Genomic DNA, 20,458 nt, shown 5'->3' with positions numbered 1-20,458 from the left:
GATAATGGGATCAGACTAATCCTTATGAAATTTACTGTTAGCACTCTCTTCTACCTACCCCTTCAGTATCCGAACTTAGAAGGATTACTCCATATGGAATCTTGAGGCTTTGTTTTTGTGTTCTTCAGACCGAAGACGGGTCTGATGCAGCTCTCTGTGTTACTGTGTCTTGGGGTACATTTCGCAGCTACGTTTAAGATGAAACGTTTCATTACCATCCACGACTGTTCAATGTGATCTTCACCTGATGTACAATAATTAAGCAGACGATGGTCAAACTAGTTCCATACTTAGCGAGCATGTCTGGCGTTACTACTATTTCTGCTGTTGCTATACTGAATTACATTTTGCCCAAAGTTGGTTAACGGAAGAGAAGGAACATACAAGGACTCTTTCACAAACTGGGAAGAAAGAAGAAAATAGCACGTACGTTTGAGTCCAGTCAAACTTGCAGGTCGATGATGCAGTGCGAGACCCACTCGTCGACCGATCGTTGAGGCAGAACTTTGTTAAGATATAACCTTACATGCCAGTGACAGATCCGGTGGTGCTCCAGCCAATTAAAAACGAAACAGTCAGTCGATATTTTATAACGAACGGAAAACAAAATTGTGCATCTGTGAGATGGCAATCACTTTTGCTTCGTGAAAAGTAAAAGAATGGAAGAGGCGTTGGACAATGTAAAATGGCGCAAGATGTTCGAGAATATTAGGAAAGTAGGTCTTAAATACAGGGAAACTCGCGTTATATAGAAAATGCACAAGAAAGAAGAGGGGAAAAATGGAAGGTAATAGCGAGAACGTAGTGTTGTTATTGAAAAGAGAGTAACATAGTCGTGGACATCATTGCCCCTACCCCTCAATATATGTATAGATCGAAGAAACAATAACGAAAATAAAATGAAGCTTCAGGAATGAGGTTAAAATTGAGGGTGAAACGATGTGGGTGACAAGATTTGCTGATGGTGCTATAATCCTAAGTGAAAGCGAATAACAACTGCAGGATTTATTCAGTGGAATAAACTCTCAAATGAGCACACATTGCGGATTGAGAGTACACTGAAGAAAGACGAACGTTGTGAGAAGTAGCATCAGTGAATTTAGCCATAAACCTAACATAATAAATGGGGTACACTAAGTAGACAAAAGGAAATGTATACTGTTCCCCTTGAAGCAAAACAACATATCATGGACGAGGCAAGGAGGACATAAAAAGCAGACTAGCACAGGCAAGGCGGTTGCTCCTGGCTTAAGAATTCCACTGGTAGTGAACTTTGGATTTAACCTGAGAAAGAAATTTCTGAGAATACACATTTGGAGCTCAACATTGTATGGAAGTGAATGATGGGCTGTGGGTAAACCCGGAAAGGAGTGAATCGAGGAGTTTGACATGTACTGATATGTAAGGACGTTGAATGTTATGTGGACTGATAACATAAGAAATTAGGCGGTTCTCCAAGGAATCCGAGAGAAGAGGATCGTGCAGAAATATTGATAAGAAGAGGGAGCAGGATGATACGACTTGGGTTAAGAGATTAACGAATAACTTCTGGTGTACTTGGCAGAGCCTTACACGGAAGTGTTCAGTTTTCAGAACTGAAGGGGGAGGCAGAAACTGAAATATATCCACCAAGTAACTCAGTATTTTGGGATCACGCGTTATTAACAGAAGAAGAAGTTGACACTGGACCTGAATTAGTGGCGGATCGCATCAAACTAGTTAGAAGAGTCGGATGATTCATTGTCCCCTTGTTGGATTTCATGGTAACATGTGAACAGGCATACTCCCAAGGTTCAGTGGACCACGTCTGACAACTGCAGGAGAGGATCATCATAATGTTCACCAAGCACATCTTAGCTGCTTCACACCTGCGCCTGCCATTCGAGAACAAGTGATGGAACCCCTGCAGTATTCTGTGTCATCCCGCACGATTATTCGAAGGTAAGCTGTCGTCGAAGAGCAAGTAATGGATTTCCTGCAACGATGTGTCATTTGCCCCGTTCGTCGAAGACTTGAAGCAGCTGGTGTAAGGGATTTACGCCTGAGGCACAGGCTGCCGTTCACACCACAACACGGACGGCTGCGTTTGGAATGGTTCAAATGGCTCTGAGCAGTATGGGACTTAACATCTATGGTCATCAGTCCCCGTAGAACTTAGAACTACTTAAACCTAACTAACCTAAGGACATTACACAACACCCAGTCATCACGAGGCAGAGAAAATCCCTGACCACGCCGGGAATCGAACCCGGGAACCCGGGCGCGGGAAGCGGGAACGCTACCGCACGGCCACGAACTGCGGACGGCTGCTGCGTCTGGAGTGGTGTCGGCATCGGGAAGGTTCGAATGCTGATGAATGGCGTCGCATTGTGTTCAGCGATGAGTCGTTGTTCTACGCAACCCCGGACGACCACTGTAGCGAGTACGGCCCTTCCTATGTTTTGGAAAGGCACAACGGTGTTACTCCTGACCTCATGGTGTTGGGAGCCATTGGCTAGGACTTCAAGTAGCAGTGTTTAGTGGTTGAGGAAACGCCGATAGCACAACTTTACGGTCATTTTGTGTTCTGATGTCTCCTTTCACGCGCAACAGTATCGTGGTGCTGTTTTTCAACACGACAATGCTCGGCCACACGCAGCACACGTCTCTATGAACCGCCTGCGTGATACTGACTGCTCCCTTGGCCAGAAAGACCCTAAATCTCTACCTGATAGAACATGTCTGGGACCAGCTCGGTCCCATTGCCAATATCTAGGCTATTCTATTCTGTTCAATTCTATCACTTGAGCCTTGTCCCACGGTTACGCAGGGTCAGCCATCGTTAATCGGATTTGGCATGTTAATGTTTAAGGGGTGGCCGGATGTCCTTCCTGCCGGCACCTCGTACGCCCCCGGTACGGAATTAGTGATCGCCAACTGTCTGTGTCGAGTGTAATCCATGGAATAGTGCGAATGTGTTCAAATGTCTGCGAGCCGTGTAACTGAGGCGGAACATGGCGACCAGCCCGGTACTCACCTAGCAGGATGTGGAAAATCGCCTAAAAACCACATCCAGGCTGGCCGGCACATCGGCCCTCGTTAATCCGCCGGGGCGGATTCGATCCGGGGCCGGCGCGCCCACCCGAGTCCAGGAAGCAGTGCGCTAGCGCTCTCGGCTACCCTGGTTGCCAGTATCTAGACTATCGAAAACCAGTTACAATATTCACGACCACATTGCCTCAGGAGACGGTCTACGTGATTGTCATCCTTCCCAACCTAATGAGTGCATGTGTCCAGGCTAGAAGGGATGTCACATCATACTGATAACTGTAATCATACTGCCAAGATAGATTTTGTAATCTATGAAATGACACCACATATCCTCTCAAGTTTCATTTCGTTTCTTCCTTCCCTTCTCGGTGGTTCACTGCTGTGGTCAGGCAGTGTAGACTGAACTCGAACAGTTAAAGATATGATAACTATCAGTTGTAGAATTTTGGTACACGTATTATGTTCGAGTATAATGACTTTTCTGGAGACTAGAAATCTGCTCTGTAGGAAACTGCATGGGTTTCGAAAAAGACGATCGTGTGAAACCCAGCTCGCGCTATTCGTCCACGAGACTCAGAGGGCCATAGACACGGGTTCCCACGTAGATGCAGTGTTTCTTGACTTCCGCAGGGCGTTCGATACAGTTCCCCGCAGTCGTTTAATGAACAAAGTAAGAGCATATGGACTATCAGACCAATTGTGTGATTGGATTGAAGAGTTCCTAGATAACAGAACGCAGCACTTCATTCTCAATGGAGAGAAGTCTTCCGAAGTAAGAGTGATTTCAGGTGTGCCGCAGGGGAGTGTCGTAGGACCCTTGCAGTTCCCAATATACATAAATGACCTTGTGGATAACATCGGAAGTTCACTGAGGCTTTTTGCGGATGATGCTGTAGCATATCGAGAGGTTGTAACAATGGAAAATTGTACTGAAATGCAGGAGGAACTGCAGCGAATTGACGCATGGTGCAGGGAATGGCAATTGAATCTCAATGTAGACAAGTGTAATGTGCTGCGAATACATAGAAAGAAAGATCCATTATCATTTAGCTAAAAAACAGCAGATCAGCAACTGGAAGCAGTTAATTCCATAAATTATCTGGGAGTAGGCATTAGGAGTGATTTAAAATCGAATGATCATATAAAGTGGATCGTCGGTAAAGCAGATTCCAGACTGAGATTCATTGGAAGAATCCTAAGGAAATGCAATCCGAAAACAAAGGAGGTAGGTTACAGTACGCTTGTTGGCCCACTGCTTGAATACTGCTCAGCACTGTGGGATCCGTGCCAGATAGTGTTGATAGAAGAGATAGAGAAGATCTAACGGAGAGCAGCGCGCTTCGTTACAGGATCATTTAGTAATCGCGAAAGCGTTACGGAGATGATAGATAAACTCCAGTGGACGACTCTGCAGGAGAGACGCTCAGTATCTCGGTACAGGCTTTTGTTGAAGTATCGAGAACATACCTTCACCGAGGAGTCAAGCAGTATATATCTCCCTCCTACGTATATCTCGCGAAGAGACCATGAGGATAAAATCAGAGAGATTAGAGGCCACACAGACGCATACCGATAATCTTTCTTTCCACGAACAATACGAAACTGGAATAGAAGGGAGAACCGATAGAGGTACTCAAAGTACCCTCCGCCATGCGGAGTATGGGTGTAGATGTAGATGTACATATTAGCAAACCAAGATTTGTCGTAACTGGAGTATGAGACAGCTTCCCTGAAAAGTAGCTTGTGCTGCAGACTGAAGTCTTAGCCGCTATGTGTATTAGCCAGCGTTGTTAAACTGCTCGCAAGTGGCATATGCACATCTGCTATCATTTCTTACCAATACAGTATGCCGGATCCGACATTAACAGCCAATCCCGGTAGGTGACTAATCACTGACTGATATTGAGTGCCAACAGTAGCAGTAACTGTACTAGCACGATCCAGCAGCATCAGTACCACATATCGCTTTCGTCAATGCTGTACTGCAGATCAACTGTTTCGGGAACTTCTCCCTCATTTCTGTGCTAACATCTCCCTTTTTCCTGGAGAAGGCTCTCCTCGGCCGTTACAGTTTGCGCCTGCTTTCCATGACGCACGTACGTAACGAAATATTCCGTCAAGAATTTCCAGCAGAGTATTCTGTCAGAATCTCGTAACTTGTGCACTAGTTTTTACCAGGTTAATTGTTTTTCATCAGTCGTTTATCTTAGGCAAACATCACCGAAGTCCGTAGAAGACTCTGGAAGCATTAAAAATGTGAAGCTGCAGAGGAATATTATAAATTAAGTGGATAATCAAGAACGAAAGGAAGAACTACTACAAAGCGTAGGTGAGGAAGGAAATCCGTGGAACACCCTCACCAGAAGAAATGACACGTTAATGGAACACGTGCTTAACCAAACTTTAAAGATGACCATCGACAGGGGACCTCAAGTTGATTCCGTATTTCTAGATTTCCGGAAAGCTTTTGACACCGTTCCTCACAAGCGACTTCTAATCAAGCTGCGGAGCTATGAGGTATCGTCTCAGTTGTGCGACTGGATTCGTGATTTCCTGTCAGGAAGGTCGCAGTTCGTAGTAATAGACGACAAATCATCGAGTAAAACTGAAGTGATATGAGGTGTTCCCCAGGGAAGCGTCCTGGGACCTCTGCTGTTCCTGATCTATATAAATGACCTGGGTGACAATATGAGCAGTTCTCTTAGATTGTTCGCAGATGATGCTGTAATTTACCGTCTAGTAAGGTCATCCGAAGACCAGTATCAGTTGCAAAGCGATTTAGAAAAGATTGCTGTACGGTGTGTCAGGTGGCAGTTGACGCTAAATAACGAAAAGTGGGAGATGATCCACATGAGTTCCAAAAGAAATCCGTTGGAATTCGATTACTCGATAAATAGTACAATTCTCAAGGCTGTCAATTCAACTAAGTACCTGGGTGTTAAAATTACGAACAACTTCAGTTGGAAGGAACACATAGATAATATTGTCGGGAAGGCGAGCCAAAGGTTGCGTTTCATTGGTAGGACACTTAGAAGATGCAACAAGTCCACTAGAGAGTCAGCTTACACTACACTCGTTCGTCCTCTGTTAGAATATTGCTGCGCGGTGTGGGATCCTTACCAGGTGGGATTGACGGAGGACATCGAAAGGGTGCAAAAAAGGGCAGCTCGTTTTGTATTATCACGTAATAGGGGAGAGAGAGTGGCAGATATGATACACGAGTTGGGATGGAAGTCATTACAGCATAGACGTTTTTCGTCGCGGCGAGACCTTTTTACGAAATTTCAGTCACCAACTTTCTCTTCCGAATGCGAAAATATTTTGTTGAGCCCAACCTACATAGGTAGGAATGATCATCAAAATAAAATAAGAGAAATCAGAGCTCGAACAGAAAGGTTTAGGTGTTCGTTTTTCCCGCTCGCTGTTCGGGAGTGGAATAGCAGAGAGATAGTATGATTGTGGTTCGATGAACCCTCTGCCAAGCACTTAAATGTGAATTGCAGAGTAGTCATGTAGATGTAGATTAAATTCAATACAGAAAAGCGTCCACTTTGTCTAGACAGCCTTCCAATCACCAGATATTTTATAATTTTTTACCTTGTAGGTGATTCTTCATCCTCTCTGATAACGTCAATGAAGTAAAACTGCACCATTGAACGTATAATTAAGCTGGGTGTAAAGTAGCTTATTCTGAGCTTTGATTGTTTATGTCTAGTATATTGCTTACCTATATTTCATACCTTTCACTCTATATTTTGTTTTTCAGGTACCGATGCTGACTAGTTTTCTCAAGCATATCCTGAATGCAGCTGCGTTACGAGTGAACGGTAAATTAAACTATTATTTTCATGGATTACATTATTTGATGACTTTCTCGCTGTTGATGTTTACTATCGCAAAGTACTGTAAGGAGGCTGTTTAGGATTTTATGTTGGTAACGCCACGTAGCGCTCTGTATGAAAATCACCGGCTGTTATGTGTGCAGTCTGAGGCTGGTCGGCATTATTGCAATATTCGCTATTGTAGCGTTGGGCAGTTGGCTGTTAACAGCGCGTAGCGGTGCGCAGTTGGAGGTGAGCCACCAGCAATGTTGGATGTGGGGAGAGAAATGGCGTAGTTTCGAGAGCGGATGATCTGGACGTGTGTCCATCACGGACATTAAATTTGTAAGACTGGGTGTCACGAACTGATTTATAAATTATGACTTTTGAACACTATTAAGGTAAATATATTGTTTGTTCTCTATCAAAATCTTTCATTTGCCAACTATGCTTATCAGTAGTTAGTCCCTTCAGTAGTTGGAATCTTTTATTTAGCTGCCAGTAGAGGCGCTCGCTGGATTGCAGTAGTTCGAGTAACGAAGATTTTTGCGAGGTAAGTGATTCATGAAAGGTATAGGTTATCGTTAGTCACGGCCATTCTTTTGTGGGGATTTTTCAAAGTCAGATTGCCTTGCGCTAAAAATATTGTGTGTCAGTTTAAGCACAGTCATTTATAATTTTTCTTAGGGGACGTTTCAGAATTAGTTACACATTGCGCGTACGTTCAAAGTTAGACTAATGGCTTTGATTTCCCATTTTCAGATTTTTTAAATGTCAGTTTCTTATAGAAGATGTCAGTTTCTTATAAAAGATATGTTGAGATTTTATCTCAGGTTAATGGCGAACCAAATATGTTTCATGTGCGCTGGCAATAACGAACTACACTGAGGGAAAAAAGGTGCAACACAACGAGGGAGTGGTCGACATAAACTAAGTTGGTAGGCGTGTTTATACAATTGAAAGGTGATGTCAATTTCGGACCAGTCGCATAAGAGTAGGGTTAGTACGCCACTATGAGGATGGAAATCGTGTTTGCTTTAAGTACACGCGGTAACGTTCGCGCAGCTCCAGACTGTAACGCCTAGAACCGCTCGGCCACTCCGGCCGGCTATTTTCTTCGTTTTCATTACTAAGAAGCTCTTTGTTCCAGTAAACAGCACCTTTTCTATACTGCAATGTAATATGTTTGCTTTAAACTCTACATTTAAAGTATATGTCTGTCTAGCGTACAGTGGGTGTGGAGTCACGCGACAACCTGAATGATTGAGTTCGATTCGTGAGTTCTGCTTTGAAGTCATTTCTATGTTGAACATATCCGTTAGCCATAGATAGCTATACGGTGGTACTTCCATTGTGCCGGCAGCTCGTGGTCGTGCGGTAGCGTTCTCGCTTCCCACGCCCGGGTGCCCGGGTTCGATTCCCGGCGGGGCCAGGGATTTTCCCTGCCTCGTGATGGCTGGGTGTTGTGTGATGTCCTTTGGTTAGTTAGGTGTAAGTAGTTCTAAGCTCTAGGGGACTAATGTCCATAGATGTTAAGTCCCATAGTGCTCAGAGCCATTTGAACCATTTTTGAACTTTCATTGTCGCACATGCAATAAAGACACGATGTCGGGACAGAAGACGAAGCATCTGGACGTCTGGTACGGACTGCGTGTGACACGGCGGCGGGGACGAAGAAGAAGGTTGGGCAGAACTCCGCGGAAATGGAGGAAGACGGTTCGTAGTGAGCGGAGCTGGGGCGACAGCGATCGTCGCTCCGGCCTGCGGAACTGGGGGTGTTTTCTCTGAGCGACGGACACGCCGAATATCAATATGCGGCGGCCGAGAGAAAGCGGAGGCACACGGCGCCCGCTTATTTGTCTTTCGCCGGGAGACGACGGGTGCAGTTTTCCGAATTAATGAACGGCGGCTCTGTAGGCCACAAAAAAAGGAAGCAGTTTTTCTGTTATTAAGAAAATAAAGCGAGTGCTGTCAGGACGGGCGAGAGCGAGTGAGATAGCGAGAGAAAGAGAGAGATAGAGAGAAAGAGAGAGAGAGAGAGAGAGAGAGAGAACGATTCCTTGTTGTCGGGCGGCTGCGTTAAACGTCGCGAGAGTAGGAGAGGTAGAACGCGTCGCCCCTAATGTGAGAGGGTGGGGGTAGAATTGGATGTTTCCATTTCCACGGTTCCACCAATACCGTGGTTTCCAGCACCCGTACCCCTTAATCCACCCATACTTGTGCGCCTCCCCGAATGTAATTTACCTCCCGTCCTCGATCCACATACATTTGCGTCCTATATGAATAATTTCATACTGGGTGGTTTCCTAAATAGGCGTGACTCCTGCTGAACACGTGTAAACTGTGTGGTTTAATTTACTAGAAAATAGTCCCCTGCGTGTATACTTTCTAAAGCACATTCGCAGTATGACTCACAGTCGTTTACGCTATTTAAAGGATATGGTAACAGTTAACAAACTGTCCTTATTATACAGGGTAAAAAAGTATTTAAACCGACAAACTCTGGGAGGTTGTAGGGTTCATCAAAACAAATATTTTTGCGTAATGTCATTTTTTTACTATGATGATATTTAAACCGGTAGAGGAGCTTCAGTCTGGAACCGCGCCACCGCTACGGTCGCAGGTTCGAATGCTGCATGTGGCATGGATGTGTGTGATGTCCTTTAGTTAGTTAGGTTTAAGTAGTTGTAAGTTCTAGGGGACTGATGATCTCAGATTTAAGTCTCATAGTGTTCAGAGCCATTAAACCGGTAGAGGAAGATTTCTCTGTCGGCAAATTGATTAAACCAACAAACACTTTTCCACATTTTTATGACCAAGAGACAACACATTAACACAATCCAATTACAATTACAGTAGATATTCAAAAATTCCTCCATTGACACGAAAACAAAGGTTACACCGTCAGGTCATGTTCTGTCTGACACGGGCAAAAACCCAAGGAGTGTCATGAATTGTTCCTGCTGCTGCTACTATCCGGGCAACCAGATCCTCTCCTGATACAACAGGAGTTGCGTAAACAAGGTTGCGCATCTCTCCCCACATAAAAAAGTCCAGAGGGGACATATCTGGGGATCGAGCACGCCATGGTACAGGACCACCTCTGCCAATCCACGTTTCTGGGAACCGTCGGCCCCGGAATCGACGCACACGACGACTGAGATGTGCCGCCGCCCCGCCATGTAACCACATGCGTTGTCTTGTAGGGAGCGGGACGTCTTCCCGCAATTCTGGCAATGCTCTGGAGAGAAAATTGTAATAGTGCCTGCCATTTAATGGCCTACGTAGCAGTCCCCAACAACACCGAACCACACATTAACGAAAAACCGCACTTGATGAGCGCTAGTGACTGTGGCATGCGGGTTATCCTCACTCCAAACATGTGAGTTGCGCATGTTGAAGACTCCATCAGGCCCGCACGTTGCTTCATCGGCAAACAACACACAGGATGGAAATGTAGGATGCATTTCACACTTTTCCAGGTACCACTGCGAAAACTGTGCTCTGGGTGGATAATCAACTGGTTCCTGTAAGTGAAATGGAAGTAACAATTGTTCTCCAAGAACTGTTCGTACATTCGTCTGATTCGTCCCCATGTTACGTGCAATTGCACGAGTGCTGATTGAAGGATCCGCTCCACATGCTGCAAGACAGCTTCCTCAAATTGCATCGTTCTTACCGTGCGACGGCGACCCTGTCCAGGTAATCTGCTAAATGACCCGGTCTCATGCAGACGTTGGTAGACAGCAGCAAAGGTCGTATGATGCGGGATACGGCGATTAGGATATTGTTGTTGATAAACCCGCTGTGCAGCTCGTCCGTTGTGGTGCGCTACGTAGTACGCACAAACCATATCAGTGTACTGACTCCAGGTGTATCGCTCCATTAGTAAACAGAGACAATGCACCACTACTCTGGTGGACAGCAGTTGCCTATAACTGAAGAGCGTAATATGTCCTCTAATAACTGAAGAGCGTAATACGGCCTCCAACGGTTTTCCACGTAGGAAAAAATGACATCAGGGAAAAATACTTGTTTTGATGTCCTCTACAACCTCCCAGAGTTCGTCGGTTTAAATACTTTTCACCCTGTATGTGGCAGTAGCAGCAAAGGAAATTTCCATGCGACTACATTTATTTCTATTCGCTCACGTTTATCGATCTGCTTGTACCTCAGACCAAAATTTTGTTTGCACCGCTTGATTGAATTCAGCCCATCTACGATCAGTATTGACACCAGTTCCTTCTGGGTTTGAGCATTGCTGGTTAACGTGTTCTGCGATAATGTGCTCACCAGTTTTGTCGATGTACCCACGGTACATCAGGAATTGCGAGCAACATGCTGTCATGCTTTCAAAAAGTGAACGCTGGCCACTGACATGGCGGCTGACGACTGTTCCTGAGTGACTCAAAGGCCGTTATACGTCTAATATAATTACCGTTGGTTCAGCAATTCCAGTGCTCTACTTCTTCACTTTTTGTGCTTTTACTTTACGTTGCTGCAAAATGATAACGGGAATTCTATACAGACGAATGGAAAACTAGTAGAAGCCGACCTCGAGGAAGATCAGTTTGGATTCCGTAGAAACACTGGAACACGTGAGGCAATTCTGACCTTACGACTTATCTTAGGAGAAAGATTAAGGAAAGGCAAACATACGTTTCTAGCATTTGTAGACTTAGAGAAACCTTTTGACAGTGTTGACTGGAATACTCTCATTAAAATTCTAAAGGTGGCAGGGGTAAAATACAGGGAGAGGAAAGGCTATTTGCAATTTATATAGAAACTAGATGGCAGTTAGTAGAGTCGAGGGACATGAAAGGGAAGCAGTGGTTGGGAAGCGAGTGAGACAGGGTTGTAGTCTCTCCCCGATGTTATTCAATCTGTATATGGAGCAAGCAGTGAAGGAAACAAAAGAAAAATTCAGAGTAGGTATTAAAATCCGTGGAGAAGAAATTAAAACTTTGAGGTTCGCCAATCACATCGTAATTCTGTCAGAGACAGCAAAGGACTTGGAAGAGCAGTTCAACGGAATGGATAGTGTCTTGAAAGGAGGATATAAGATGAACATCAACAAAAGTAAAACAAGGATAATGGAATGTAGTCGAATTAAGCCGGGTGATGCTGAGAGAATTAGATTAGGAAATTAGACACTTAAATTAGTAAAGGAGTCTTGCTATTTGGGGAGCAAAATAACTGATGATGGTCGAAGTAGAGAGGATATAAAATGTAGACTGGCAATGGCAAGGAAAGCGTTTCTGAAGAAGAGAAATTTGTTAACATCGAGTATAGATTTAAGTGTCAGGAAGTCATTTCTGAAAGTATTTGTATGGAGTGTAGCCATGTATGGAAATGAAACATGGACGATAAATAGTTTGGACAAGAAGAGAATAGAAGCTTTTGAAATGTGGTGCTACAGAAGAATGCTGAAGATTAGATGGGTAGATCACATAACTAATGAGGAAGTATTGAACAGGATTGGGGAGAAGAGAAGCTTGTGACACAACTTGACCAGAAGAAGGGATCGGTTGGTAGGACATGTTCTGAGGCATCAAGGGATCACAAATTTAGTATTTGAGGGCAGCGTGGAGGGTAAAAATCGAAGAGGGAGACCAAGAGATGACTACACTAAGCAGATTCAGAAGGATGTAGGTTGCAGTAGGTACTGGGAGATGAAGAAGCTTGCACAGGATAGAGTAGCATGGAGAGCTGCATCAAACCAGTCTCGGGACTGAAGACCACAACAACAACAACATGAAGAGAACGATTGCTGGGATTGTAAATGCACTGAATAATTCTTCTATTAAATTAAAGTATTCAGTGCTTGGTGTTTTAACATTCATAACAAATGAACTGTTTTAAGTGATTTTTGTAAGAGTAATATTATGTGATTGCTGAGCTGAAGAAATGAGGGACGAATTATCGTGTACCCGCTTCTCTGCGAATTTACTTTGTCTTATTTTCGTTTCAAGTACACTACGTAGGGATCAGAAGACTATCCGTCGATTCCGCAACGAAAACGTTGAAAGTCATCTGTTGTTGACACCTCTCATGTCATGTGTTCGTAGTCGTATTTATAAGAACTTCTCTACGTGAAATAACCTTAGTCATGTCGATGTCTGCTAGTTTAACGTATCTTTGATCACAGTTCCAAGGCATGCCTTCAGTGGCTCGAACTCTGAGGACAGTTAGCCAGAGTTTTGTAGGGAGAATGAGTTAGCAAGCTAGGGCCTCATGGTCAGTGGAGAAAGAGATGTACTCTCCACTTCCATCTCCAGCTGTACGGACGTGCGAAACTGTTTACTACAGGCTTCCTGTCTTGTGATAAAAGAAATAGCTACAGTGAACCTACGTCGTCCACCATTATGGTGAGATGGTTCCTTGATTGGGCTCCCTTTTCGCAGTGGTTTTTCAGACTTCTTTACATGAGGTATTTTGCAGTACTGTTTCACGTGGACAGTGCTAGGTATTTGATTGAAGTTTTCGTTAGAACACGTGGAACCAATCTCTGGATATATACAGGGTGTAAATTTTAAGTTGACACTCCAGAATAACTCGAAAAAAAAAAGCTTCACACGAAAAAATGTGTAGAATCGAAAGTTGATTAGTTTCGAGGGGGACATCTGCTCGTGCTAAAATTTGACCGCAACCCCAGCCCCCTGGGGCTGAGGCGGGAGGCAACTATAAAATTTTCTTGATAATTAAAAGCTGTTTGATCTCATGACCACGAAACAAACAAAACTTACACGAATCTGCTTAAAAAAGTTAGTATTTGGGTCAACATTTGTAAAACTCTAATTCCTCTCTCCCAAACCCCACTCTATGGGGAGAGAGAGAGAGTTTTAGTCTTAGCGAATCAAAAATTACGAAGTAACTAAGTATTTTTTATTTATTCACAACCATTTTCCAAGCAAAAATGAGAACATGAATTTTCTTGAATTACAGCACCAACTACCAAGAATCAAACAAACGTTTTTTTATGTAGTATCTGATTCTGCAGTAAAAAATGGGAGTTCCCATTTGAAATTTTAAACTTGTCTCCCACCTCACCCCCAGGGGCCTGCGGTGGCGGGCACATTTTAGCACCAGCAGTTGTCCCCCTCGAAAATAATCAACTTTGGATTCTACACGTTTATTCGTGTGAAGCTTATTTTTCGAGTTATTCTGGTATGTCAACTAAAAATTTATAACTACGTTCTGGAAACATTACGTTCGTTTCCCTTATATCTAATGCAGAGAGAAAAAATTGTCTTTAGCAGAGGTGGCACTTTCGTGTTGCACACACATCAAAAAATTTTTGGATCACTCCCGTTCCCAGAACTCCTGAAGATAGGCGTTGTCTGTAGACACTGTATCACATAGTCCCTTTGACTGTTCAGAGATTCACTAAACCCGCCCATAGATGTAAACAACCATGCATGAGCAGCGCCCGTGATGACTGAGTGTTGTGTGATGTCCTTAGGTTAGTTAGGTTTAAGTAGTTCTAAGTTCTACGGAACTGATGACAATAGATGTTAAGTCCCATAGTGCTCAGAGCCATTTTGAGCAGCGCCTATTAGACGGAGGGGTCCAACATCCGATCAGTTCAAGTCATTCCACCAGGAAGGAGGTACACGGCTTGTGTTGTCTGCAGTTCAACAGTGCCTAGACGGTAAATATCCCAGTTCGATCCCGTCCGCATTCCTACTTTATGCCAGGAAGGGCTCTCAAAAAAGGAAGTGTCCAGGCGTCTCGGAGTGAACCAAAGCGATGTTGTTCGGACATGGAGGAGATACAGGCAGACAGGAAATGTCGATGACATGCCTCGCACAGGCCGCCCAAAGGCTACTACTGCAATGGATAACCGATATCTACGGATTGTGGCTCGGAGGAAACCTGACAGCAACGCCACCATGTTGAATAATGGTTTTCGTGCAGCCACAGGACGTCGTGTTACGACTCAAACTGTGCGCAATAGGCTGCATTATGCGCAACTTCACGCCCGACGTTCATGGCGAGGTACTTCTTTGCAACCACGACACCCTGCAGCGCGCTACAGATGCTCCCAACGACATGCCGAATGAAGCGCTCAGTACTGTCATCACTTTCTCTTCACCAATGAGTGTCACATATGCCTTCCACCAGGCAATTGTCGGAGACGTGTTTGGAGGCTACCCGGTCAGGCTGAACGCCTTAGGCATACTGTACAGCGAGTGCAGCAAAGCGGACGTTCCCTGCTGTATATTGGCGAGGCATTCTTTTTCAGTGGCGACCATTCGCGCTCGCATCGTACCCATCTTGTGAATGACTTCCTCCAAGATAACGACATTGCTCGACTAAAGTAGCCAGCATGTTCTCCAGACATGAACCCTAACGAATATCAAATATGTGTGTGAAATCTTATGGGTCTTAACTGCAAAGGTCATCAGTCCCTAAGCTTACACACTACTTAACCTAAATTATCCTCAGGACAAACACACACACCCATGCCCGAGGGAGGACTCGAACCTCCGCTGGGACCAGCCGCTATGAACATCCCAGGGGTAGATTGAAAAGGGCTGTTTATGGACGACGTGACCCACCAACCACTGCGAGGCATCTACGCGGAATCACCGTTGAGGAGTGGGACAATCTGGACCAACAGTGCCTGGATGAACTTGTGGATATTATGCCACGTCGAATATAGGCATGTATCAACGCAAGAGGACGTGGTACTGGGTACCAGAGGTATCGGCGTGTACAAAAATGTAGACCACCACCTCTGAGTGTCTCGCTGTATGGTGGTAAAACATGCAAAATGTGGTTTTCATGAGCAATAAAAAGGGCGGGAATGATGTCTATGTTGATCTATATTTCAGTTTTCTGTGCAGGTTCCGGAATTCTCGGAATCGAGGTGATGCTAAACTTTTTTGATGTGTGTGTTTAGATATAATTTTCAGCCTACCAGGTAAGTTCTTGTTGCAGCTGAACTTCAAGGCTTGTGATTACAGCGTCGGAGAATTTTGCTGTATTTTGCTATCAAACTAGCGCATACCTTTTCAGTATATAAGGTGTTGTACGATACAGCGTCAGACACATTCGCACTACACGAGATATCACTTATAAGATGTAATTCACATACACAGATAGCGCAGTAGTGTCACAGAGATACTGAAGAAACTGATCTGGAAAACTCTGCAAGGTAGACGTAAACTATCACGAGAAAGTCTATTAATAAAGTTTCAAGAACCAGCCTTAAATGATTAGGAACATATCATAACCCCCTACTTATCGTTCGCGTAGGGGTCGTGAGGATAAAATTAGAATAATTACTGCACGCACAGAGGCATCCAAACAAACATTCTTCCAGCGCTCCACACGTGAACGGGACAAGAAGAAACCCTAATAGGCGGTACAATGGCACGTACCCTCTGCTATGCACCTCACGGTGATTTGCAGTGTAGATGTAGATGTAGACTATTTTAGTATTGCCTTGTTTCTCCAAGAAAGAGACATACAGTTCTGCATCAGCCACAAATGGTCCAGAGGGAGAATCATGCGATATGTTGAATGCAAGAGGTGCATCGTGAAGTTGAACTGGTATTGATGTAATTTGAAACTTCCTGGCAAATTAAAACTGTGTGCCGGACTGAGACTCGAACTCGGGACCTTTGCCTTTCGCGGGCAAGTGCTCTACCAACTGAGCTACCCAAGCACAACTCACGCCCCCTCCTCACAGCTGTATTTCCGCCCAGCACTTCGTCTCCTACTTTCCGAACTTCACAGAAGCTCTCCTGCGAAACTTGCAGAACTAGCACTCCTGAAAGAAAGGTACACAGTTTTAATGTGGCAGGAAGGTTCATATCAGCGCACACTCCGCTGCAGAGGGAAAATCTCATACAGGAAACATCCCCCAGGTTGTGGCTAAGCCATGCCTCCGCAATATCCTTTCTTCCGGGAGTGCTAGTTCTCCAAGTTTCGCAGGAGAGCTTCTGTAAAGTTTGGAAGGTAGTAGACGAGGTACTGGCAGAAGTAGAGCTGTGGGGACGGAGCGTCAGTCAAATGGTTCAAATGGCTCTGAGCACTATGGGGCTTAACATCTGAGGTCAACAGTCCCCTAGACTTAGAACTAATTAAACCTAACGACATGACACACATCCATGCCCGAGGCAGGATTCGAACCTGCGACCGTAGCAGCAGCGTGGTTGCGGATTGAACCGCCTAGAAGCGCTCGGCCACAACGGCCAGCGAGCGTGAGTCGTGCGTGGGTAGCTCAGATGGTAGAGGACTTGCCCGCGAAAGGCAAAGGCCCTGAGTTCGAGTCTCGATCCGACACACAGTTTTAATCTGCCAGGAAGTTTCATATCAGGGCACACTCCGCTGCAGAGTGAAAATCTCACTCTCGATTGGTGTAATTTAATATGCCTATGTGGTATCTACGATATTGGTTACCAAGTCTGCCATTACTCACTTCTCTGGCTTATTGGTTAACGCTGAAGGCCAACAAATAAATAAATAAAATAATCTCAGCCCCTGTTTTTCGGTCGTAAACAAGACGGCGTAGCTGGTATTCAGTTCTCTTTACTGGGAAATTCTTCTGAAGGCGTGCATGGGAAGTCGACGAAGCCGCGGGCTCTTCGTCGTGTGGGACTCGGCAGCGTGTAGTGAGAGCATAGCGAGCGCCTCCTCAGCGGGCCGATCCGGTTAACGAAGGCAGACGGGGCTGTTTGTGCGGCGTCTGCGGAGTGACGCTTGTCACAACACGGGCGGCGGGCCGCATTGTGCCGGCTCGCCGCCTCCCTGGCCCCCGGGCAGCCCTTGAACTCCACCCCAATAACAGAGCCGGCAGGGGCGCGGGGTCGCGTCGACACAATAGGACTTATTGCCTCTGCGCGTCACACGGGAGGGGACGCGATGGCTCGTCTGACTCACACGCGCGCTGCCTGGCCCCGGCGCGTATCTCGACTGCCTTCCTCTCTGTCCTAATTCTGTCCCTGTCTCTCTCTACAGGCTCCCGGGGAGGGTCTAGCTGGCGGGGGAAACTGTTGATAGCTGCCGCGTCATTTAATTGCAGTGCACGGGGCATTAACTCGCCCCGAGCCCATCCGCGTCGCGTTACTGCCCTGGTGGGGGCCACCGACGTCCGGCTGTGGCGTCGCGCCCTCGTGCCGAGCTGGCCAAAGAGAGTCAATGGCGGACATCCTTTGGTGTGTGTATGTGCGTTTTCTCCGCCGCCTGCACAAGAATGACCAAAGGAGTGCAGCAACACATGGGCACAATTTTCATCAGTTATCGACTGGTTCCGTGTTGCACTCCGTCTTTAGATATATAATTCTTTCACATCTACGTAACTACACTACTGGCCATTAAAATTGCTACACCAAGAAGAAATGCAGACGAAAAACGGGTATTCATTGGGCAAATATATTATACTGGAACTGACATGTGATTACATTTTCACGCAGTTTCGGTGCATAAATCCTAAGAAATCAGTACCCAGAATAGGGATAAATAGGGATGAATAGGACGGGTGTCTCGCCATTATTGACAACTGCAGTGATGCGGCTGTTGCATGACGCCAGATCGGCGATGGTAATCAAAGGAGGGAGAACAGAGTATTTTAATATCTTAAGATCATTATTGATTGGTGACTCCATGGAGTGTCCTGTGCACCGCGACCAGATAATGGATATACTTGGAAGGAGAGACAGCGTTGGTCGTATTTTGTTGTTTTATTAACCGCAAAATCGATTTTCGGTCACTTAGTGACCATCCTCAGTGCTGTAATATACAATTTACATTGGTAGGCACTGCTGTCAACAATTTTAGAGCGATCACATAAACGCTGTCTCTCCTTCCAAGTATATCTTAAGATCAGTCAGACTGGGTTGCCCTTGTCGATCCTCCTATATGCGAACGCCTTGGAACCGTGCCTCGCAGGCCTTCGCCGCCTTCTTACCGTTATCTTCCTGCGGCATCTATCATTCAAATCTAGAGCATACGCGTATGGCATTGTGTTCCACGTCCAGAATGAGGGGGAGACCCAATCAGCACTGGATTGGCTACAGTCGTATGGGATGGCAACTGGCAGCGAGGTCAACTTCCGAAAATCACAATTCATGCATCTGGGGCGTGGACTAGAGCCGGGAACGGAAGGAACCTTACCTGTATCACCTTTCATAAGGAAACGGGGGGAACGGCTCCGCAGCACGTCAGTACGACTAAACGCCCTACGGTCGATGAATACGCTGCAGCGAGTGTTACTCGTCAACTTTTATCTCGCTCTCGTTATGTGCCACCTGACACACCTTCTCCCCTTGACGCGCAACGTGGTTGTGGGGCTTTAGGCGGCTTTTGGGTACTATGTAAGCCTGGGACAGCTCTTTAAGGTACATCAAAACACGCTTACCTCCCCCCCCCCCCCCCCCCCAGTGCGAGAAGGGGGCGTTGATTTAGTGAACGTGCACGAGAAGGTGCGTGCCATGCATATTAAATGATGACGCAACGGGAATGACTCGCTTACGGGAACGATCATCGAAGAACTAGTGCCAACATTGCATGTTCCCCGGTCAGTGTCGGCCTTATACCGCCCCCGTTAACGTATGTGCGCACGTTCATAGTCGAACAAAGTTACATTCTAGAGCGTTTACCGACGTCCTGACAGTCGACATCGAAGGACGTGTACCGTCTGCTTCTTCGACGGATCGCCCGGAACATGGTGGAACGGAAACATCCAGCGGTTAATTGGCACGTGGTGTGGCGCACGGTACACCACCCCCAGCTACCAACAACAGTCAGTTCAGTTTGGTAGATTCTAGTGAACCGGAAATACCCAACGAATGACAAAAAGTACGCAATACATTTAGCGGATTCGCCCATGTGTCAGAAATGCGGCATGTTGTATATGGACGACCTCCGGCTGGTCTGCGGCGAGGCGTCGGCTATCTGGATTGTAGCAAGGAAGATACTAGCGTTCATGCTGCCCACTATATATACAGCAGTATCTTCCTACATAGTATTTCTTCCAGAGGAAACGTAATTTCCGCGTCATAAGAAGGGCGCAGAATCGTGGATCACAGGTATGACGGTCCACCACATATATGGAGACACACGTCTGAAAGTACTGGATTACTGGCAATACTTGCAACATGGACACACACAACTGTTACGAATGCGAAAGTACAAGGACTGGTACGCCAGTTTCCTAGGAACGGTGTTTGCGGACCCGCCATATACTTGGGGTGTGCCGGGTGCGCAAAGAAGAGCGGCAATGCTGTCGTTGTGAAACCGACCACGTAACGTGATCAGCTAAGGAAAATGACGTGAGTATGCGACCTAGGAAGAACTAACCCTTGCACAGTTAGCAGTGGAATGTTTCTCCGAATTTTGTTTTAATGTCTATGAATGCCTTTTTTTTTAAGGTTGCCGGAGGTGGCCCCACTTTGACTTTGTTTTTGTTTCATGCTGCACTGTAGGCCGGTAGCGGGGTTCCTGCCTGGAAAGTTATAATTTATTAGGCCGTACTATGGTTTTGTGTATAATAAGGGTTTCTGTTTCTCCTACTTTCCTTAAAAACAAAAACATTTAAAAAATACAAAAATGGTAATGCGACTAAAAAAGTAATCAGAAGATCCGAGGTTATTTAAAAA

The 20,458-nt window shown here is 45.6% G+C and overlaps 1 protein-coding gene across 2 annotated transcripts in view; it reads left to right on the top strand.

The window, feature by feature from the left end:
• Window positions 1–20,458, top strand: part of LOC126278445 (uncharacterized) — a 1,166,048-nt gene that overhangs the window by 806,417 nt on the left and 339,173 nt on the right. Inside the window, exon 1 of one of the 2 annotated variants that reach the window (XM_049978562.1) lies at window positions 6,801–6,857. The exons of the other annotated variant lie outside the window; for it this stretch is intronic. Within the exon in view, the coding sequence (XP_049834519.1) occupies window positions 6,803–6,857 (55 nt within the window). The 5' untranslated portion in view covers window positions 6,801–6,802. Of the gene's footprint in view, window positions 1–6,800; window positions 6,858–20,458 lie in introns of those variants that run through there. 2 annotated transcript variants of the gene reach the window in all.

This window comes from Schistocerca gregaria, chromosome 6, assembly GCF_023897955.1.
Source record: "Schistocerca gregaria isolate iqSchGreg1 chromosome 6, iqSchGreg1.2, whole genome shotgun sequence".
NCBI lineage: Eukaryota > Metazoa > Arthropoda > Insecta > Orthoptera > Acrididae > Schistocerca > Schistocerca gregaria.
The sequence above is the reverse complement of the archived record's forward strand: the minus strand, read 5'-3'. Positions and strand labels throughout refer to the sequence as shown.